Source organism: Centruroides vittatus, unplaced genomic scaffold (genome assembly GCF_030686945.1).
Source record: "Centruroides vittatus isolate TY-2023 unplaced genomic scaffold, ASM3068694v2 contig_577, whole genome shotgun sequence".
NCBI lineage: Eukaryota > Metazoa > Arthropoda > Arachnida > Scorpiones > Buthidae > Centruroides > Centruroides vittatus.
Genome location: NW_027122345.1, coordinates 1,129,572 through 1,154,779, shown reverse-complemented (window position 1 = coordinate 1,154,779; position 25,208 = coordinate 1,129,572). Strand labels below are relative to the sequence as shown.

Sequence of the window (25,208 nt, the reverse complement as noted above, 5' to 3'; positions counted from 1 at the left end):
TTAGTACAGTACATCTATGTCAATGATATACACTGAAAAGCAATTGAATTAGGGATAGCTGGCATTATGCAAATTTTGAGTTGTGCGTAAGCGTGAAAGTGATTTGCAGGTAAGGTAAGCAGCAGTTTGACAAGATAAGGAGTGCTGCTAACGGTATCAGTAACAGTCAGAAGCAAAATGGGTAAGAGTAAAGATCTAAGTGCATTTGATCATGGACAAATCATCAGGGCCCGACGAATGGGTCACTCCATTTCAGAAGTAGTGGAAACACTGGGATTTTCACGCGCCACTGTTTTGAGGGTGTACCATAAGTACGTCAATTCCAGTAAAACCATCGCTGCCAGGGTCAACTGCCGCAGACAACAGTGTGTGGATGAGTGAGGTCGTTGGCGACTAGCCCACATTGTAACAGTGGATAGATGGGCCACAGTGCAACAGGTCACCCGTCAATTTAACGCTGGTGCACAGCATGGTGTAAGCTGCCACACCACACAAAACCATCTCCTTTCAATGGGGTACAGGAATCATCATCCTACAAGAGTCCCCATGCTGACTGCACAAAACAGGGCGCAACAATTAGCATGGGCATGGGAACATCGCCAATGGGTTGACGAGATGTGGAAAAATGTTGTCTGGAGTGATGAGTCGAGATTCACTTTGGTACATGCCAATGGCAGAGTACGTGTATGCCGTAAACCACATGAAGCGATGGATCCTTCCTGCCAGTAGGGGACTCTTCAAGCTGGTACAGGTGGCATTCTTGTGTGGGCACTGTTCACATGGACTGAAATGAGACCCCTGGTATGTGTGACAGCGTTGCTGACAGGTGAACATTACCAGGATATCCTTGACAACCATCTGCTCCCGTTTGTTCGTTCTCAACAGCCCACTACAGAGATTGTCTTTCAATAAGACAATGCACCATGCCATTGGTCCCGAATTATATCAGAATGGTTGGATGAACATTCCACAGACCTGTACATGCTTTCCTAGACATCACGATCACCTGACCTCAATCCAATTGAGCACATTTGGGATGCAATTGAGAGAGATGTTCGAGGCTCCAATCACCTTCCATCTAATCTTCATGATTTGTGGGAGATTATTCAGGACTTGTGGATACGTATGGCTTCCCATCACTTCCAGTGTCTTGTGGAGTCCATGCCAAGATGAATTGCAGCCATCATCAAGGCGAAAAATGGTGCTACACACTACTAGACAGGTATCCCTAATTCAATTGCTCTTCAGTATATGTGATTTTGTTTTGTTTATCAGTGAATGTAATGTCTGGTCTGTTATGATGGATTGTATTGTCTGTGATTATGGCACTGTCACAGCATATTTTGTGTGTATTGTTTATTATGACCATTTGTGTATTTGTAGTATGGTTGTTGGATTCATACTAAATCGTGTTTGTGTATAAACTTTTGATGTATTACATTTGCTATTTGGTTATGTTGATATAGGCAGTCAGTTTGTATTAAACATAATAATTTCTATTTAATAACTTTTATCAATCTCAAAGCACACTTTATTTTTAAATTTAAATAATTTAAACAATTTAACACCTTTGTTATGACACTGCTCTTAACACCTTACCCTTATTAACTATTGCTTTTACACCTACCCATTATTAAATAGTGCTCTTAAATTAATTTCAAAATTAAATTAAAATGTTTTATATTTAATCTACGCTTTAATTGATGATATTAGACACTCCTATTTGAATTTGTATCTTGAAAGCTGATAAATTTCTGGTAATTATTCTCTATTTCATTATGATGTCATTTCAGAAAACTTGACAGTTAAGTCACATAACATTATAATTGTCATCCTAATAAGCTACAAACTCATTTCTGGAAGAAAAAGTTTATTAGTATACATTTTTGGCCTATCTTTTGCCAACATCAGCCCAACAGTGAATATTGAAATTTTGGGTTCCCATACAAATGTGACAATAAAAGCCTCTGTTCCAACTGTGTGGATTACATTCACTTTATGACTTACACAGCTAAATGTGTCACATTTGGCTGTGTAAGTCATAAACAATATTACTACTAGGGCCACATGCCAATGGTGAACTTCTGGTTCTTTAGGGCTTTCTGAATACTGATATTACCCATTTCCAATATTTTACACTTTAATTGAATGATTGTATACTCTGTTCAGTGGCATAGTGTAGTGGGGGCGGCAGGGATGGCCCGCCCTGGGAGGCACTTTTAGGGGGCAGCAAAATTTCACAATAAATAATAATAATACAATACACCTGTACAATACCATAATGATGATTGTTCTTGCCGAAAAGTTCTTTAGAATTACTGTATATTTTAGTCTTTTAAATTGAAATACCTAAATAAGGGGGCGACAAAATTTTCCTCCGCCCTGGGCGGCTGATACCCACGCTACGCCACTGACTCTGTTCCCCAGCCTTTTGTCCCCTTCTTAACAAAATGGTGCTCTAGTTGACTTGGGTCCCTAAGCAGTTTCAGTTTGTATTGTGGCTTTATTAAGCCTTGTTATTTATTTTTCTTTTCCTTATTTCTTTATACCATCTTCCTGCGGTAAAACTGTACTTCCGGCTTCTGTTTACCTAACCACACTGTAGTTAGTTGACCCATGTGGTCTGAACTGTAATAAAACAAAAGGGGGTGACACCCAATTGGTCAAGGGATTACTGGCAGAGGAGAGAGGGAGATTGGAACGAAAAGAAGGAAGACACTTTCGGGGAGAGAGGAAAGCAGGACAAGCACATAACAAAGACAATTATTAAGGAACGGATCCAAGGTTTTTTTTAATATTATTGCGAGTCACCCCTTTGAACTTTTTCATTCTGACAATTCCTGTATAATTCTTATCAACCTTATCTTGCTCTAGGGCCTTTTTCTTTGTAAATTTAGTTAAACTATAGTTAAGCTAGACTTAAGTTAGAATAAGTCCTTTGTTTTGTCGGTATGTGGGGACCAATTGGTGATATTGTTATGGGTGGTCTCAAGTGTCTTTGTATTTTCTTAGTAAATGTGTACAATTGTTTCTTTGGAAACTATCGATGTTAACTGTAATTAATAAACTTTTTAAATTTTTATCAAAGCCGAGCGATTCTCAGGATTCTGTTATTTATTACTCGGCTACAGCATCTATGATAGCTCTGCCACTGCATCAGCCTATAGATAACAAATGTTCAAAAAAAGGAGCATTCATTACAAACTTCTTACAAATTGAGTAACAATATTTAAACTATAAACTGACAAACATGCCTATACATCAAAAATTAATAGTTACACTTAAAATTAAAATAATAGTAACAATAAAATCTTTTAAATATAAATTGGGAAACTGGGGCAAGAGGAGGAAGAACAATTTTACAATGCAGCAATAGTACAGTTGGAACAGAGGCTTTTATTGTCACATTTGTATGGGAACCCAAAATTTCCATATTCACTGTTGGGCTGATGTTGGCATAAGATAGGCCAAAAATGTATACTAATAAACTTTTTCTTCCAGAAATGAGTTTATAGCTTATTAGGATGACAATTACAATGTCATGTGACTCAACTGTCAAGTTTGATGAAATAACATCATAATGAAATAGGGAATAATTACCAGAAATTTATCAGCTTTCAAGATACAAATTCAAATAAGAATGTCCAATATCATCAATTAAAGTATAGATTGAATATACATAAAATGAATGGGAGAGAACTAAAGATGAGGTAAGCATATGTTCGATATTCCTTGTATCTTTGATGTTTCAAGATGAATGTCTGTGGTGTACAAAAGACTTTTCATGTTTTTCTAAAGACAATCTTGGTGTTAGACAAAGTGACTTCAGACAAAGAAAAAGCTATTTGATGAGCATGTAACTGCTATTTAAAATCAGCATATAACCCATCTCCTCACACAACCTGTTCCACTTTCAAACTTTTTTTTAAACACAGATAACCCATGAGTAATATGCATGAAAATACAATAATTATTTTTAGATATAAATTTTCAATTTGGTTACTATTAAATTACCTGTATGAAAGATACCATTTTCGGATATCATCTTTTAATTTTTCTTTCATGTCATCTGATTCTTGTAATCTTATTTGCATCTTAATATCAACGAGAGCTTTTTCATATAGTTTTATGTTTTCTGCTTTCAATTTTTGCTGTAATTCTCTGTGCTGTTCCAGATCACCATTATATGTTGTTTTTATGTCTGCTGGTAATATCGTTGAAGATAACTAAAAAAAATATGAAGTAGGATACATACTTAGTGTGAACATTTACTTTATAAATAACTGTTTAATTTTACAAAATCTTTCATTGTTGCCATAAGATATCTTTTCAATGTAAAAATTAATTTTCAAAAGAATATTTTTATTTTGATGATTTTACTTCTAACCAATACATTGTCAAACTCCACTAATCTTTTTATGCTGGGATGTTGATATAGCTTATGTCAGAACTGTTTAAGATTTGTATGTTAAAAGTGAAATTATCAAAGTTCTTTTACATTATTTTAAAAATTTTTTGAATCATTTAATTTCTGTTATATACAGGAAATTACAACACTTTTATTCTTTAAAATTAAAAATTATAGTTATTTGAATTTTTCAGATTAAAAAAAAACACTTAAAAATTCTTCACTTAATGTGTTGAAAAAAGTTTATATAATATATTAAGTTAAATGCAAAATAAAAATATTATTTAAAATTAACTTCTCTTATTTCCTTTAAATAATTTACAGATAATCATTTTATAGTTGCTTTGATTTATTTTGATATAGAAAACTTTGTGAGGTTGCCAAAAGGGGAAAGACAACAAGGAAAATCAAAGTCAAGTTAAATGAACGAGGGATAAAGGAATGGTTTGTGGGTGATGGCAGACACTGAGATGGAACACCTTTACAATTTAACCTGTTTATTTTGAATAAAATTGAGTGCTTACAGAATATTATAAAGTGTACTCCCTCTCAAAACAATGAGTTAGAGTCCAATAACAGGATTCTGTTGATGAAGTTCCCTCAATGAGTTGGCGGTGGTCTCAGAGCAGTGTCATAGATAAATCCAGAGATGGGACTGGTCATGTTCAGTGATGGGCTGTGGCATTGACAGCATAGTGAAGACAGATGCAACAGTGGTTCATTGATGGTGACTATGATAGCAGAACACAAGAATAAGAAAGAAAACAGATTTATGCAGAAAATTATCAGAAGAAAATCTGTGATATTGGGAGAGGTAAATCCCTGATATTGAGAAAGGCAAAACTGCCTCTATCCTTGAAATTCAGGGGATTTTAAAGGATTTATCCCCAAATTTTATCTTATGATTAATCCTGACTCTTTCCCATCATCTCCAATTGGTTATTTTCTTGTCTCCAAGTAAAATTGGACCATATTGAGTTGCAACAAAAGGTCTATCTTCAGTATTCACCTGACATCATATCTCTCCTCCAACTGAGGGATGTTGATCAGTCTTTAAAACTTTCACTTGTATTTTAGACAATGTTTTCTGTCCTGCCATCCAAGAATTTTAATAATTATATCATGATGATTTCCCTCATTAAAATCATCCTATTTTCCCATTTCTTCCAAATTTTATCTGTTCTACAAGCATCAGAATCAAGGTTCAAATTTTCCAGTCTGACATTGATAAAAATTCTAACATGTGTGCTCAAGTCTTAAACTATTTATATCACATTGCATCTATTTTATACATTTTCTTCTTTATAATAAAATACATTTTTAGCATGTTTAGAGAGAGATTTGAACCCTGTGTGGGGCCTCCAAATTTTAGTTATTAAGACCAAATGTCTAATTTTTATATTCACAGTTAGTATCAATTTATAAAAAACTTTAATCGAATTAAGTGACAAAATATTAATAATAATAATTACCATTCCAAGCAATTTTTTTTCTCTAATTAAGTTAACTTTATTTTTCTTCCTAGTACTGTATAATTTCCAATTCTGTAAAGTAGAATGTAAATTATTCAAATAATTTATTTTTAAAAACATTTATGACTATTTATGATATATGATGTTAAATCTAACATAATTTATAATTGAAATTATTGAAAATTAATTTATTTTTAATGAACGCTATCTAATTTAAGGTCAACAAATTAAATAGTATAAATACAGGTACTCCTCACTTTACGACCAAGTTCCGTTCCGACGACTACGTCGTTAAGCGAAATTTGTTGATAAGCGAGGAGCTTGCACCGGGAATATAGGATCGTTGTAAAATTATAAAAATTATGCAACAAACTTCAAATTTATTCATAAAAAGACTACTATAGTATGCTATTAGCCTATTATAGTACTGTAAGACTATTATAGTATGCGCAAGCCTATTATAGTACGTGTAGTGCACATGTCACCATTCGCCACTGAACCGACACTCAAGCTGAGAAAGGGGATTCCCCTAATTGCAGGTCAAAACTCAATTGGTCATAAGTGCAAGTGGTCATTAAGCAAATAGGTCGTAAAGTGAGGAGTACCTGTACTATAATTGTAATAGTATAAATACATAATAGTATAAATAGTATAAATACATTAATTCATATTTTATGATTACTATTATAGTATACAAATTAAATTTATATATTAACATACTTTTTGAATTAAAAATGCTGCATTCTCATATTCCATAGATGAACACATTTTATTGTCTTTTTTCTTTTTTATCCTAATAAGATACTTTGCTCTGTGTTGTCTTGATCTTTCATGATTTTGAATTAAAACTACTGCATCATCAAAGCATTCAATTATATCATTATTTGCCTGTAATTAATCAATTTTAAATAAATTAAAAATAAAATGTTTAAAATTATATTATAATTTAAAAATTATAAGTTTTAATAAGTTTTAACATTTAAAAACATAATAATATATGATTTTAAAAATTAACTGTTATTTATTTTTTTATTTTGAAGTATTAATAATATTTTTATCAACATCAATACTTGGATTATGATAATATTGTATATAAAAATGAATTACTACAAAAAATAAACTAAAAGCAATTACTTTATTATTTTAAAGAAATGATTTATTGGAGGGGAAAAACCAGTTTACTCCAAATATTTTAAAATTTAAAAATCCCAGTTTAGAGACAAAATTATTATTAAATAATTTTCAATTTCAGCACTAGTTTTATTTCTGAAGATATATGAAAACTATAGATACTTCATCAATTAGCCTAAGCTGAAATATTATATGAAAATACTTTTCAAATAATTTATTTTTTATATATAGCCTATATATGTAGGAGAGTCAAAAAGTAAGTTGCACTCATATCAAAAATATAAGCATGAAACATACAGGTCAAAAACTTTTATTTGTATAAATGTACAATCCAAGTGCTACTTTTTGACATAATCACCAAGTTTATTTAAACATTTATTATAAAGAGGCATACATTTTTCTATTCCTTCTTGAAAGTATTACCATCCAACAAGTGATAAGCATTCTCATGTTGCATTTGTGACATGTGACTTGTATTGGTGATTCAAAAGGCCCTTTTTCATGGAGCTGAACACACAGAAATCACAAGACACAAGGTCTGGGCTGTAGGGAAGATGCTCCCATACAGCTCGTTTAAATTTTTCCAGTAAAGCCTCTTGTGACATCTGCTGAATGAGGTGTGGCATTGACATGCAAAAGCACAATTCTTTTGATAATTTTCCTGGTAGGCAATCCTTAATCACCTTTCTCAGCTCTTCAGAGTTTGACAATATGTGGCTGCATTAATCATAGTCTCTTTTGGTATGAATTCAAAAATTCACAACACTGATTGTCAAAGAAAAGTGTCAGCATCACCTTTTCAGCAGAAGGAATTGTTCAGCACTTTTTTGGAGGTGGAGAAAGGGAATGTTTCCAATCATGCAAAATTCATTTTGGTTCCAGTGAGAAGTGATGAACATACATCTCTTCTCTGGTCATAATTTGGTTCAAAAATTTCTGTCCTCCCCTGCAATAACAATCTAAAAACATGAGAGCTGCTTGAAAATGTTGCCTCTTGAAGTCATCTGTCAATAGGTGAAACACCTATTGAGCACAAATCTTTCAAAACTGTAGGTACTTGGAGAAGATGTGAATGAGCATTTCCATGCAAAATGTCCAGTTCATAAGTGATCTCATTTACTGTGATTTGCCTGTTTGCATGAACCAGTTCATTAACATGTTCAATGTTTTCCTTTGTTGTCAAAGTTGATGGGCATTCCTCCTGGTGATTGTTTTCAATGTTCATGTGCCCATTCTTGAACAACATGCTCCATTTTGCAACCACACAAAAGTGCTTTCTCACTGTACATTTCCCTCAACTGGCATTGAATTTCAATGGGGTTACATCTTTTTGCCCATAAGAAATGAGTTACTGCATAAACTTCCAATTTGGATGCTACATCCAAAGGATGTGACATCTTTCCCAACTGAAAACAGACTAACCTCTGCAACCATGTTAACAAATCAACTATACCTTGTAACCAGAAGTATTACCAGTGTTCATAAACAATAGTTAGATGAAATCTAACTATTGTTTATGAACAATGGTAATTGAGAACCTTAGTGAAGTACTGAGGGAGGGTTATTTCTATCAAATTGCAAAATCCGAGCAGGTGAAGCCACAGGTAACAGCTAGTTATATATATATGTGTGTGTGTGTACAAGGGAGAGTCAAAAAGTAAGTTGCAATTGGCAAGAACTTTTGTTAGATAGTTAGATTTCATCTAACTATTGTTTATGAAACAAAAGTTCTTGCCAATTGCAACTTACTATTTGACTCTCCCTTGTACACACGCACACACGCATACACACACACATATATAACTAGCTGTTACCTGCGGCTTTGCCCGCTCAGATTTTGCAATTTGATAGAAATAACCCTCCCTCAGTACTTCACTAAGGTTCTCAATTATTAGTTGTTACTAATTTGGTAAAATTACTGATTTTTGTTTGTTTCAAACTATGGACTGCTAATGCACCTAAATTCAAGTTTCAAATATTTTGGGATTTTGAGATACAATAAATCCGAGTTTAATTTTTTTTCGAAACATAAATGACGTTATCTGAAACTCCCTAAATTTAAATAAATAATAAAATGTAAAAATACGGAGCATTCACAAAGATAAAACCTTTGTCGTTGCACACCATCAGTAGTCCATTGGAAATTACAAAAATTATGGAGATGACCTTCCCTTTTAGACAACTGCCTCCATAACAACATGCAAAAATGCTAAAAACGTTCTCTGGTGTTTTCCCACCATCACAATAATATATTTTTTTAAATTAACAAGTAAAATTGTGGCCGACATTATTTCAGACACCATAGTAATTATTTAATTTATAACAATCTAAATATATAAAATTCCCACATGCGTGACAATCAAACGTGGGTCGTACAGCTTATACTTATAACTTTCTTACGATTAAGGAAAATGGAAAAAAAAGCAAAAGGGATAGGAAAGGAATAGAAATACCCAGGGTTTTTTGTAGTGACGTGCTCTTGGATAGGACACCACTTCAAAACTCTCCTTTATTCGTGACCCTCTTCTTGTCATAGACTGACTGAGAGGAACTGCCCTTCGACCTTGAGACCCGGGGGTTTTATAAGATTTTCCCAAAACCCGAGACTGATCCAGGTCGAGAGGGGTTGACGGAGCCTTTGAAGTCCGTGCTTGTATTTTACACCATTATGGCCCTTCCTCTGACATTTTGTCCCCAAGCAGTCTGCCAGATGTCTCTGAGGCTATTTACCCCCTTTGTTTCCCGATTCAACGCTCGTATGCGAGCACGTGCACAAAGCTCCTCTCTCAGTTGACATCCCCCTCGGTCATTCGTCATAGAGTCTGTGTTGCTTTAGGATAAGTTTTAGGAAAGTTTCTTTCGTGTCTGGTTTACATCTCCAACATGTGTTCCCGACCAGAGTTGACCCTCAAAATATCCGACTTTGGAACTTTATAATTATTCACCATTTCTGCGCGTTTTTGCGACCCTTACACCTCTAGTCTCTCATATGAGACTGCATCATTGACATTCCCAAACACTTAAGACTCAAATAGTAGGCATAACGTACTTACAAGTTAGTGTCAGAAATTTCTATGTAATCACTTACATTTGGTAATATGAATAAAAATAGAGGGCCAGTCCCTCATATATAATCTTAGTCCTGTACAGTGGTGTAGCGTGGGTGTCAGCCGCCCGGGGCAGAGGAAAATTTCGCCGTCCCCTTATTTAGGTATTATTATTATTTATTGTGAAATTTTGCCGCTCCCTTAAAGTGCCACCTGGGGGCAGGCCACCCCTGCCGCTCCCCAGTACGCTACGCCACTGGTCCTGTATATAAAATCTTGTGTTAAAAATATATATATATATATATATATATATATATATATATATATATATATACACTGTATATTATATTTAATGCATGACTTTTCAGTGTAAAATTATATTATTATATTTTAATATATTTTAAGAAAATTTTTTAAAATTTTTACCTTATTAATTTTATTTATTGAAATTTTCTGGAAATATTTTTGATAAATTATTTGGACCTCTTCTTCTTTCGGTAACAAATACCATTTTGGAATAGGTAATTCCAAATCCTTCTATTATATAAAATTAAATAGTTAATTTTCATATAAGATTAAAAACAAATTATTTTAAATTATTTTGTTGTAAATAATAATAATATGTTATAACAGCTCTAGCCTTCTCTCTCCAGCACAAAATATTTTATTTATTGAATGCTTTTGGCTGTCTAGGCATCCATTCTCAGGATCAAACATTAACTGATTGGAATATGAAATATAGAACAATTTTTAAAAAATTGTTCTACATTTCATTAAAAAATTACAAAGTTTCAGAATAGCTAAATAATTTGAATACATCTAATAAAAATAAAGATAAAAATAAAAAGTAACAAAATAAAATAAAGAACAGATATATACTATAAATGAATGAAATAATAAACTAAAATTACAGATTGTCAGTAGCCCTTTATTGGTCTAAAATGTATTTTCAACCATAGATAGGCAACTAGTGTCTTTGTGGTTGATGCATAAATTTTTAATATCATGCTTATATATTGTTATCTTTTCAATAGTTTTTCCAAGGGCTTGGTCTCTGGCTGTTTGTAGAAGTTTTTCATCTTTAAAATGGAGGAAATGTTTTTTAGAACTGTGGCCATAATTGCCAATGTTGTTGTTCCTTTTGCCGTACATACATCATATTGATGTTCTTTAAGCCATTTGAAGATATTACAGGATATGCAACCAATATACTTGTTAACTCAGTTTTCATGCCATAAGGTAAATGGTATTTCATAAATATTAGGGGTTGTTATGATCTAAGGTCTTTATCATTTTGCAGTAGATTGTAAATGGTGTGATTGCACTTGTATAGTAATTGTTTGGTTTTAGTAATTTATTAATAATATAATTTAAATTTTAGTATAAATATTAATATCAAGTATTGTAGCTACATTCAAACTGTTAAATTATAATAAATGTAACTCTCATTTAATATTAAATCATTTTTAATATACATGAACAGAAAATCCTCATTAATTGGAACTATGATAGTTCAAAATTCTGTTAGTTTATAATTGTTAGTGTTGCCACCTTTACAAAACCTGAACAAGCCTGACTTGCTGTCCGGGTCAACGGACAGCAAGTCAGGCTTGTTCAAACGGAAGTTCCTGATGCATGCGCAATGTCATTTTACAATGCGAAGAATAACGTGCATGCCAGTTCTAAATCAGTTACAGTTAGGGACTAGGGACTTGCATAGGAGTAACGTATGTAATGTATGTAAGAAAGAAAGAACAGATAATTTAGCTTCGTAGAAGACGTGTATGGGCATACAAGCAAAAAAAAAAAAAGTCGAGAGGCAGGTTGCACATCACACGTTGGCATAAACAGGTAACATGGCAGAATGGCAAATGAGTTTCAGTGAGTGTGAGGTCTTTCGCTGCTCAAATGGTGTAAATTTATAAAAATATTTGCAAGAACTTTGTTTCATCATAATTTCACAATTTCTACGAAATTCCCGGACAAAATTAATACTTCACCCGGACAGTGAGTCAATTCCCGGACCGTCTGGATGAAAACCAGACAGGTGGTAACACTAATAATTGTACTATTTGTCCTGGCCGAGGATATAGAGATTTACATGTTAAGGAATTCAGTTAGTTCAAAATACAACTACTTTGAAATTTGAAGTAAAAATTCTGTCCAAACTGTAATATGCATATATTAACTCATATGTTTAGATCAAAGTTCATGTGCCTCCATACTATAAGAGAATAATAGACCACTAACAACTCTAATCTGGTCAGTATGGTTTTGCTTTAACAGTAACACATTTTTTGGGTGTCACCTTACCCATTGACTACCCTTTTTCTCTTATAAAATACAGCTGATTTTCAGGATTACATAGGGCTATAAGTAGCAAATTGAGATATTTGAAGGTCTCTATGCTACTAGATTTGGGCGACTTACTATTTTTTTGGGCTACATTTTTGCTGGTTAAGAAAAGATATAGTAGCTAGAGAACAAAACATAATATACCTTTGGTTGCCTGCAACAAAATCATGCTGCCACTATTACAAATCAAACTAGGCCTTATGAAACAATTTGTAAAGGCTTGAACAAAAATAGTCTGTGCTTTGACTACATATTAAATGCAAAGTAGGGTAATATTAATAAGAGTATTAGATCAATAATCAGTATACATTACATTTTCAGGGGTAAATATATATTTCTATATCTTCATTTCAATGGCACTATGTTACTGTAATACAAACATAAGAAAAAGACATGCCACTGTCAATGCCTGCTATATTTTAAAATTTTCAAGTGTTATTTATGTACAAAATATTTGTGCAAAATCTTAAAATTTTCCAGCATGCTACTCTGCATATCGTCTTTTATAGTAGGCTTTATAAAAAAAATGAATGGTGTATCTAAATATTAACAGTACTATAATTAGATTGAATGTGGGATTTGTTAAATAAAACTTTCACTTTATGTCATTCAAATGTTTACATGATTTTATGAATAGTGATTAATTAAAAAACTATATATGCTGCATGAAATTCAAGAAAGATTTCAGAGTAGTTTTTCCTAATTAAAAATTTAATTTTTTAGTACTAAAAATAGTAAAACAAAAATGAAAAAGACTAGAATCTTATAGAATACTGTTATATAAATCTACTATTAATTTTTTTAAAAAAAGTTAATATTTTTACTACTACTGTCAAGTGATATATGACACAACAGGAGTTGTGGAAGTAAGATTCTGAGAAAAGTAGATAAACCATAAAAACAAACTAAGGAAAAATGTAATTTACGATCAAGTGTCACCAACAGGAAAAAGCAGTTATTTCTTACAATTGCAAAAAAATAACAAAAATTGGAGGAATTTGGAATAAAAGTTTATTTTTTTATTACTTCAGATTATAAAAAAGAAAATAAAATTAAAAATAAAAATAAATTATCTTTCTTGAATATTCCTATAGCAACCATCTCCATTAATCACTCAATCACCTACAGACAATTAAGTGAAGCATTTTCCAATAAAAATTACATTCAAAACAGCAATGTCTCATGTTATCACTCATGGGCAATTATGTTAGGGTTCATGCTAACATTTGTATGGTATTTATATGGTAATTACATGGTAACAATTACATTCGAAATGTTGGTGCCTCACATAATTGCATGTGTAAAAGAGCTTGCATTTACTTGCAAATTTCCTAGGAATTCTGAAATTTTGGCAAATTCTGACTAAGAAAAATTTCATTTGCGAGTAAATTTTGATCCATATTTTCCTATGCCAAAAATACAGGCAATTCCCAATTTACAAATAATCTCTATAACAAATGTACAAGAAGGGCCATCTGGAGGGGGAAATGGAAATTTTTCCCTAACCTGGAGAAATTTGGATGTCTATAGTGGTTCCTAGTCCTATAAATTTAAAGTTATTTTTACTAAGAGAAAATAAAACCTTTAAGATTTCATTTTATTAATGCAGAAACATAAATATATCATTTGTTCAAAAAAATAATGGCTAGGATTTAGTTACATGAACTTATATGTTAAATCATTTTATTTACTACTGTCTAAATACTTACTGGAATCATTCTCATATCTAAGAGAAGATTATTTATAAAATGAAATTCTCGATTTTCTATTTTAACTAATTCTGCCTTCAATTCCAAAATACGTCCAATTACTCCCTCTAATATCTTTCTGAATGTTAATATTTTCTGTGGTTGAATAATTTGATCATAACATTTTTCCAAGTTTTTGACAATTTTTATGTATCTCAAATATAAAATAGCTATTCTATTAAATGTAATCTGCATATCCTGTAAATAACAATAGAAAATAGAAACATTTGATCAAAATTAATATCGCAATAGTTATTTAAACTTCACTACTTTTAATTATTTAAAATATTGCAAATAAGTAAAATTAAAATGGTAAAAAATTTTTAAAAATTAATAAATACTATCAATAAATACTAAAGACTGGTCATTTTCCTTACAATATTAATACAAAAAAATCCTTACATGTAATAAAAAGTAGAATACAAATAACACCACCACAATAACTGCAAAAACACAAAATTAGTAAAGAGAAAAAGAGCAAAGGTATGATAGGATAAGTGGCCTCACACTAATTGAGTCTAATGTCTGATGATTGAGTAGCAATTTTCAGTATTGATGGGTTATAAGAAACTTCAAACAAAGAACAAACAACTTGCCAGATTCTGACATTATTACCTGAATGTAATGTCTTTGGAAGTAAGCACAGAATTGTTATGGAGAACTTATCATTCAGGAATGCAGTTGATTGGTTATGCAACTTTATTATATAAAATGTTTTTAATATAATAAATGTTATGTTTTTTGTTGTTGGTTAGTAGGTTATGTCTCCTTTTAAAATGGAAACAGATGATAGGAGTCCAGTCATCCAAAACAAAGAGCTTTATTCCAGCAATGTTTACAGCCTACAATTTTACATCTTGTCTCAACTGACATGAGAGTAAAAATGCATGACAATGCAGAACAACTTTTTGATTGTCCTGATTCCTTTACAATAAATGTAACATTTTCTTGTATAATAAAGTCTACATAACCAATTAACTGTGTTCCTGTTTGGTAAGTTCTCCATACAGGGACATCAATTCTGTGCTTACTTCCAGACTCTAAGGGTTGAGTTATAAACTCTGTAATGTAACCATATCCATATTCGTAAATGTTTGCTACACTGGATATCTATAAATAGAGAACAAAAAGCAATTGACTACTATGAATATAATGTTCTTAGATGTCATAATCTACTGTAACAGTCTGATCCTTTCTAATCTCTGAGATCTTAATTACTCATTAAGGTGGAACATTGTTTCTCATTTTGTGTGACACACAAGATCCTCAAATCAAAATCCTCATGGATGTCTCTCCAAAATTATAACACAGAGCTTGCATTTACTTCAAAATTTTCTAGGAATTCTGAAATTTGGGCAAATTCTGACAAAATTTCATTTGTGAGTAAACTTTGACCCATAATATTTACTTATGTCAAAAGTACAGGCAATTCCCAATTTACAAATAATCACTATAACAAATGTGCATGCAGGGTCGTCTAGAGGGGGAGATGGAAATTTTTTCCTGACCTGGAGAAATTTGGATGTCTATAGTGGTTCCTAGTCCTATAAATTTAAAATTATTTTTACTAACAGAAAATAAAATCTTTAAGACTCCATTTTATTAATATGGAAATATTCTACATCATTGGTTCAAAAAATTTATGGTTAAAGGAGCCCACTAAGAGACAGAAGAGGCCTGCTTATGATCAATCTTTCGCTATCACCAGTAGCATGGCCAATGGCCAAATGCATACAGGCTGCTAGATTATGAGAAAAATTGGGAAGTGGTCAAATGAACAAGGTTTCACTTTTTTTATCATTTGAATGACTTTTTTCAGGACTACTGTATTTAGTTTCTTCTGATGAGTAGTTTAATTATCTGAATTTAATCACACTAATGAGTAATGAGACGTAAAAGTTTATTAACAATAAGTAAGCATACTATTATATATTACTCTTTTGTCAATTGCTTTTATATTATTAAGTAATTAAAGATATTTAACAAATAACAAACAAAAACATATAACCTCTGGGAACAGATTAATTAATTTGACAACTTGATACAGCAAAATAACTAGTAGAAATGGAAAATAATTTAAGGCATTTTATAATTAATACTTGTAAATTATAAAATTTTGTAAAAATGTAAATAAATTAAAAGCTTAAACCACAAATTTGAAACCATGATTGATAAATACAGTGGAGCAATGTCACACTTGTGTTCTAGTTTTGAACAGTGCTTCATGTGAGAACATTTAATGCAGAGAATTGGATTAAGTGTTCTCAAAGAAGCTGTTTGAAAGAGGATAATCTAAAAACCTTGATGACAATCATCTCAAATGGCCCATCAATTTTTCAGTTTCCAGATAAAAGGCTATTGGAGCATTTGAATGTATGAAAGAAGGAAGAAAGACATAATCTTTTTAACTTGTAACATTCTTATCTATTAGACTTTAAATTAACATTTGTATTATTGTAAGAAATTTGAATCAAACTCAATCATAAATATATATTTAGTTATATGAAATAAATGATTATGAAAATAAATTTTTTAAATTTGAATCTTAATTCTTTGTATTTGACTCACATTCTTGTGATCAATGAGTCAAAATGACTCAGAATATCTTAGGTCTAGTGGCTATCTTAGGAATATCTTAGGCCCTGATTAACAGCCAGGCATTCTTCACTCTTGTCATTATTCTCTGTTCCCTGTTTTCTTTTTAAAGGAGTTTCCTAAACACTTGCACCAACCTCAAAAAACTTTTCTCGCATACTTAACATCCTTTTTTTACCATTCGATGTTCCCTAAATTTCTCTTCTTCTTGTCTTGCATGGTGCCTATAGAATCACCTGAAGAGACAATTCAAATAAGTTTGTCTCTGGTCATACTCTAGAGGGATTCCCAATGTAAAGGTAGGAAAGGAGTGATAAGAAACAAAGAAAATGGGGAAATAGACATAGAGAAGGAAAGGAAGAAATATGATAACTCAAAATAAAACAACAAAAACAACTGGCTTGTAGGAAATTACGTAAATTTCGAATATTCAAAATATTCGTATATTTCACTTTTTCAAATTGAAAATGTTTCGAATATTTGAAATTCGGGTTTTGCCAAATTTTCAGTACTCGAATATTCGCCTCGGCTATCCATAAATGACGTCCATGCTGAAGGGAGGGAGGGGGTTATGACGAGAGGAGGAGTTGAACTTCAATGGACGTCCGTTTTATTTCATCAAATTTTATACAGTTTATATATTTTATTATTCATAAAGTGGTAAAGATTTGGAGGGGGTTACGGAAACTTGGACAAACTGGGACAATGGGAGGAGGAGTAAAAATTTCAAGAAAAATGTGGACGTAATTTATGGGCACCCCCTTACATAAAATTGGTAACGAATTGCACAGAAATTTGATACGAAAGGATTAAACTCCTTAGAATATTGTGAGCTAAGTGGTTGGTTATTGATCAGTGGGTACGTCATTTTGATATTCGTAGATTACATATAATTGTTCAGTTAAAATTCTAAAATATAAGCAAAAGTACGATTTATTTCTCAGACATCGCTAAAAAGCACATACACTACAGTGGCGTAACTAGCCTTTTATGCGCCCGGTGCGAGCATCTGTAATTACGCCCCAAAACTTGGTCCAGGTCATTTCTGCGCCCCTCTCATTGTCTACTCCCTGTGCCTGGACACCGCTGGCACCGCCCTAGTTACGGCACTGACGCCACTTACTTTAGCAAATATTCGAAAAATTCGTGTTTCCAAGAGTTGATATTCGAATACTGTATATCAAAAAAACTGAAAACACTGGTTTTCGAATATTCGATATTCGTGAATATTCGAAATATTGGAAATTTACGGCAATAGTGCTTAGTTAGTTATTAAAGGTTTCATCAATTTACATTTGCAAAAATGTAAAATACTTACTTTTTCAGGAGAAACTGGTTTATCATCATCTAAAATAAATCTAAGTGAATTCTGTACATCTTTCCACAATGATTGATACAATCTGTATAAATTATATAAGATGTAAATTTGATATTCATAATATAGCCTACTAATATCAATATTTGATATTTACTATAAGCTATATGAAGTTTTACAATAAAAATTACCATCTTATTAATTACTAGTCATTCTAATTTAATTGTAATTAAGCACTGAAATATTATAAATATTCAAAAATATTAAATATTTTTGAAAATAAAATTATCACAATGCTTATGATAAACTAGTCGGAGGGTTGGGCAGTTAAGATAACAGCCTACTGCTTTGAGGAACCAGGTTCTCGCAGCAGTTTTTAAAGGGTGGTCCCGGATATGTTGGGTCCCATCCCTCATCCTCCTCCTTCAGCCACCAGCCACCATTGTAGACCTGGACCTTTTTTTCAGTCCATTGTGAAACTCACAATGGACTGAAAAAAAATCCCTGTGAGTAACCACAGGATGGAAAGAACAAGAAAAATAAAATGTTTATGATAAATATTTTCAACTGGATATCTAATAGTATCTTCTAATAGCTATGTCATATATTAAAAAGATAAACATAATTTTAAGATCTCTAACAAAAATTGTATAATCTATATATTAGATAACTAAGGGCCAGATTTGTATGCACGTACATTTTTTTCTTTCTTTCTTTTTTTAAATGCTTATGGTGTTGAAACATTATATATAAGTGCTTTGGGTCCAAATGGAACAAATTAATGTCCGATAATGCATTTAAAATATACATTTTAAAAACTCATATAAAATACGCGTTTATGATTTTTACTGCATATTTTGCAGATTTGACCATTGACCTAAATAAATTTTAGTCTCATAAACTTTATAACTTGTTGGCATAGTTCAGTCCTGTTATCTATGCAGTGAATTTCTTTTCTTTCTTTTTTTCTGCTTGTATAGTTCAAGTGAGAAATATCACTTTGCCATCCAATTACAGATAAACGCGCGAAATTTAAATGTTTTAAATCTGAACCATATTCTTTGTGTGATACGTTTCGACGAGAAAACAACACCAAGAAAAAATTGAAATAATTTTTTGTTTTTAATTACGGTATTTCGTATGAAATTCCGAACCGGATAAGCGTTGCTTTTTAATAATAAAAAGCACATATTTTAACGAATATAAGCTTTTTAATAGTTGGTATTTTATCAATAGGTGCTAAATTATTGTTCACAAACGCCTAAAATTTAATTAGAGCAGACTTTGTGTACATACCCTAAACTTATTCTTCCATATTTTAATATTCGAAACTACCAGTGGCGTGCCGTCATTGGAAGCGGTGGAAGCGCCGCTTCCATCTTCCAATGACTTTCCCTTGTAGTTTCTAAAATATAAATTTTCATATTTTAACGTACTTTGAATTAATTAAAATTAATACAGTCAAACCTGTTTTTATGCGCTCTTTTTATGTGCGATTTTTATTTGTGCGATTTTTTTAATGCGAATTTTTAATTTGTGCGGTTTTTTTGTGCGATTTTTTATTTGTGCGGTATAGTTGGCGACTAGTCTCGTGCGATTCGTCATGTCTGACGTTGACTTATTATAGCTAAATAAACTTATTATAGCATAAATGCACTTATTATAGTAATATTATTGCATGAATATGCGAAAAATGAAATTATTTACTTTTTAAGTCAACAAAACACCACCTGGACAAAAATATGTAAAACAGACGATAGACCAGACGATACACTCAAGTGCTGACATCTGTTGTCAATAAATTCTATTTCGTACGGTTTTGAGTTATTTTCTATGTGAGACTTTTTTTATGCGGTCCCTATTCACCGCATAAAAAAATATTTTTTAATTGTGTTGCGAAAACTATTTTTTATAGCCCCTCGTGAAGTTTCGTGCGAATTTTTTTATGCGTTTTTTTTAATGCGGTCCCTATCCCCCGCATAAAAACAGGTTTGACTGTATTTTATTATAACTGCATTATGTATCTTATTACAAATTTCTATACTACATGTGAAAAAAACGATAAGATTGCTATTGTATATTCGAATATTAGTGGCGGAATGGAAGCGCATACGAGACAGCTTCCACCGCGAGAATAACTGAATGGTGTAAAGCAGCCGGAGGGCATTGGCGCATGCGCTTTACAAAGCACCAACCTCACCCGGTTTAGCTGGTGAAAGATACACACGTATAACGCTTCTAAGCAGCCAGATTATAGGCATTTGCTCATGCGCTTTACAGAGCACCAACCTCAGCCGGTTTAGCTGGTGGAAGCTACACACGTGTAACGCTTCCAACGATTCTGTCCCTTAGCCACTGGGTAGGGAGCTATCTGACTAAGTGAATTGTTTAAGATTTAAAAAGTAAAGAGTATTCAATGTTATTTTTATGTAAGTTTTTTTGCAAAGTTATATTTGATTATAATTTTCTTTTAATTATACTGTAATTATATTGACAGATTTTCAGACATAAAATCTTTAGAATTTTAATCACTTTTAGATGTTAATAATTTTAATATTATGAAAAACAATTTTTCCAAGCGTGTTTTAATTCTTTAAATTAAGTAAATTTTATGGGAAATATTTTGATTTATCTAAATTACATTGCGAATCGAAATATTTATATTCGTGTCCGGACTATATTGACAAGTAACTCTTAAACATAAAACATTATAATTAATGTCGAGCCGAACAAAGAAGTACTAAAAGAATTATATGATTTAATATCATTAATTTTTATGGTACCATCTACCAGTGCGTCTGTTGAGCGCAGTTTTTCGACCACGAAGCAAATTCATACATTGGCCAGGAACACTCGGTCGGAGGAAAAATTGTCATCGCTAGCGTTGCTTTCGGTAGAAAAAGAGCTTTTAAATACGTCGATGAAGTCGACGACCAGCGAATTTTATGATAAAGTAATTAACGACTTTGCAAGAAAAATCGCCGAATAGAGTTAGTTTATAAAAAATTAAAAAAAACAAGTTTTTCTATCATTGTTTGTATCATATCAATTTGTATTATGTATGTATTATTTGTATTTTAGAACTAAAATACATGAATTGTTTATTTTTGTCATTTCCAGTATTTGTTTAAAACTTTTATGGAAATGTGAGGTTCCGGACAGGTCTGACCCGTCACGAAAGACGTGAAAAAACGGTTAATTTAGAGAAAAATTTATTAGTTTAAAAAAACGTAGGTGAAAGTCGTTTGCAGTCGGACACCCATTGTTTATCAAACTGCCAGGCAGAAACTGTAAATCGCGGAAGGAAGTCGTCCTATGATCGGTGGAAGATCGAATTCGGGGATACTATAGATTACTATCTATGGAATTTCGGGACTTTGAGTATATATCTGAACTGAGGGGACCGAAATGAGTTCAACGATACCCTACTTTTGGACCGGAGACGAAAAATAAAAAAGTTATCATACTTTTTTCGGCGATCGCGCGATGATAGGGAGTCGCGTCGCTCTCCGCTAAGTCGGCCTCGCTATCGCGATCGGGAGTCCCGTCGTTTGCCGTTAAAATTGCCTTTAGTAGACGTTTCCCCCTTTTTTTACTTTGTTCAAGAACTACCGTAAATCGATCACTAGTTTAGCACATGGCGGCGTGTGGTGGCGCCCATACGAGAGGTCAGTCGGGCCGCCATGTTCGCTACCATAAGTAACATTAACCGAAATGGCGATTGCACGATGATCGGAAGTCGCGTCGCTCTCTCCGCTCTCGTATCGCGTGTTTAACGCTCCGGGAGATGACCGTAGTCCGACATCACGGTTTGCAGACTTTACCGCAAGATGGCAATACTAGCAACTACGGTGCCGTCTGCATGAGAGCATTAAAAAAGTATGATAACTTAAAAAGTGTGATAACTTTTTTATTTTTCGTCTCCGGTTCAAAAGTAGGGGTATCGTTGAACTCGTCTCGGTCCCGTCAGTTCAGATATATACTCAAAGTCCCGAAATTCCATAGATAGTAATCTATAGTACACAGCGCCGGATTAAGCCTCTAGCGGGCCCTAGACAAAATTTAAATTGGGGCCCCATTTAAATAAGTTGCTTCTAAACAAACCTTATATAATGTGACATTAGCGTAGCTAACATGGGTGACACCTGGTGCGGATATCGTGGTGTCACCCCAAGTCACACTGTGGTGTCACCCTTTTTAACTCTTTTATAAAACACTATTGAATTGTAATATCTTCGCACTCGAGCAACTTGAACGCTATATTGAATATGCAATGTCGCGACGTAGAAGTTTAGATTTAGAAAATAAATCATAACCATACGTCAGTACTACCACGAGATGCGGCCCTAGGAATATTTCTAGATGGTGCGAGAGATCTCGTGGCGTACGGTTAGCTGTTGACCTTTTTTTTTAGATAATGGCTAGTCGAGCGGAGCTTAGTAGAAATTGTTAAATACAGCCTTTTCTGTCCTATCGAATTTCTTAAATAATTTTTAACTCGTTTTGAAACAGAGCAATCTTCTACACTGAAGCCGGACCCCTCCGGGTTACGGGCCCTAGACATTTGTCTGCTTTGCCTATTCGATAATCCGGCCCTGATAGTACACCCTCGAATTCATCTTCGATTTTGACTTTTCTCGCGCTCCAGGTAAGAGTCTCGTTACGTTTAGTAACCAGGAACCGACCACTCGGGAAGCGTGATTGAGGGAGGAACGACCAATCAAAATGGACGAAAGAAAGAACAGAGATTGATATAATCTCCGACCAATCGAGGACACCTGGCACTCGGTCAACGTTCCGAATAACCAAAACGCCGTGTGTCAACGCGCACATAAAAAAAATAAATAAATAATTTCTCGTCTATTGTGCCAACCTGTAACCCGTGCCACTTCGGATTTAGACCGTGTCCCCGACACCAACAGAGGAAGTCTCCCCGTATCCTACAGACTTGTCAACGCTACTGTCCCGGGGCCACCTTCGATCGACCATCAAAGAACCACATCGACGCCCAGGATGTCCGAACGGCTGATTGTCCTAAAGGAAATTATTTTGTATCTAGTATATGTTAATTTTATGTTTCTTTTTTGTCGGTTTTTGTCAGATACATCTCTTCCGCCACCACGCACGTACAGTACAAATGGACCCTAGGCCATCACTGACGCGCAATAAACTGATTGCCCCTGGAAGTCGGCTTTTTACAGAAACACGGCTTCCCTATCATCAAATGTCACGGCACGCCACTGGAAACTATTCTAAAATTCTTACAATTGTAGCCGAGTAATAAATAACAGAATCCTGAGAATCGCTCGGCTTTGATAAAAATTAAAGGTTTATTAATTACAGTTAACACCAATAGTTTCCAAAGAAACAATTGTACACTTACTAACTAGGAAAATACAAAGATACTTGGGACCACCCGTAACAATATCACCAATTGATCTCCACGTACCGACAAAACAAAGGACTTATTCTAACTTATGTCTAACTTAACTATAGCTTAACTAAATTTACAAAACAAAGGGCCCTAGAGCAAGATAGGGTTGATAAGAATTATACTTGAATTGTCAGAATGACAAGTTCAAAGGGGTGACTTTCAAAAATGATAAAAAAAAAAAAAACCTCGGATCCGTTCCTTAATTTAATAGTTGTCTTTGTTACGTGCTTGTCCTGCTTTCCTCTCTCCCAGAAAGTGTCTTCCTTCTTTTCGTTCCAATCTCCCTCTCGCCTCTGCCAGTAACCCCTCGACCAATCGAATGTCACCCCCCTTTTTCTCTATAACACTGGGAGACCACATGGGTCAACACATTACCCTGTGGTTAAGTAAACAGAAGCCGGAAGTACAGTTTTTACCGCAGGAAGATAGTATAAGGAAAGTAAAGAAAAGAAAAATAAAATAGCAAGGCTTAGTAAAGCCACACGATCTTCGTCATAGACACGTATTATCTTCGGGATAATTAGCGCAGTAGCTAACAGTGGTGGATTTCCTATTTGGCCCGCAAGGTCCGGGTCTAGATGTGCAAAGCTTGAGAGCATAAAAATTCAAAATATTAATAATAACAATAAAATAATAAAAAAATAATTTTATGCAGAAACAATTCATACAGGAATTAATGCAAATTAAAAGCTTAAGTAGTGACAAATAAAATATTGATATATTAGTTTAGTAGTATTAACATATGAATATATTTTGCATGAACAGGGTGGTAGTACTAATGATGGGTTTTCATTAGCAGTGCCCCTTGCCTCTTCGATACTTCAAAATGGAATCATTCAGTGCAAAAATGGCACTATCATAGCTTGAGGGCACCAGCATATTGCAGGTCTAGGGACTCCATATTTTGAAATGCGCCACTGATAACTAACAAAAAAGATTATTTTTTGATACATATACATTTCCCCCCATTCATGACTGTTTTTTCCGAACTACTGGAACTAAGGTTTGGAATTAACCAATTGCACTTTTATGTTAAAATTTTATGTTATTTATAGAATTTTTATGTTACTTTCATGTTAGAATTTTAACTTTTTGTGTTTTTATATTCGAATATTTAAAATTTAATATTCTGTTTTATTGTATTCTATTTTGAAACAATCTGTAACTGATGGTCCAAAAATTAGTCATCTAAGAATGGCCTATGCATTAAGTTGAAATGTTAGTGTATAACGAAATAAATGTTTCTCAGTAGCCAAATGTGTTTAGTGATGAGTTAGTTCATTACTAACATTATATACATTACATAAATCATCTGCTTATATATAGTATATATAAATATGACTTTAGAATTTCATACAAACTATATTTAAATCAAACAAAAGAACAAATTCGTTGCACCCAATAGTATTTTTTCTCATTAGGCAGCCATATTGTCAATTCCGTGATGGTCATGGCGACCAATGGTAGACGTATGCAAGCTCGGTTTCTACATATAATTGTAGATTTTGTTTATTATATATAATATCGAGAAGTGCATAATTTCTCAAAAATGTATTTTGAATGAGAAAATGACTATTAAATTTGTAAAGTATTTATGCAAAGTAAAAGATAAAACTTTACTTACTTATTTGACATTTTGAAATTAGTTCATTCTAATCGAATGTTTGTTTATGATCGATATTTCGGTTGCTTAGCAACGTTCT

General features: G+C 33.0%; 1 protein-coding gene across 2 annotated transcripts in view; it reads right to left on the bottom strand.

Moving 5' to 3' along the window:
- Positions 1-25,208, bottom strand: part of LOC136979081 (dynein regulatory complex protein 11-like) — an 87,016-nt gene extending 61,808 nt beyond the window's left edge. For both annotated transcript variants that reach the window (XR_010881338.1, XM_067274989.1), the window contains exons 1-7: positions 25,130-25,208; positions 18,075-18,156; positions 14,123-14,359; positions 10,485-10,595; positions 6,601-6,768; positions 5,881-5,952; positions 4,015-4,226 (exon numbers count right to left, since the gene is read on the bottom strand). Coding sequence is in view for 1 of the 2 variants with exons in the window: in XM_067274989.1 (XP_067131090.1) it covers positions 4,015-4,226; positions 5,881-5,952; positions 6,601-6,768; positions 10,485-10,595; positions 14,123-14,359; positions 18,075-18,156; positions 25,130-25,140 (893 nt within the window). In the remaining variant the exon portion in view is untranslated. The remainder of the gene's footprint in view (positions 1-4,014; positions 4,227-5,880; positions 5,953-6,600; positions 6,769-10,484; positions 10,596-14,122; positions 14,360-18,074; positions 18,157-25,129) is intronic.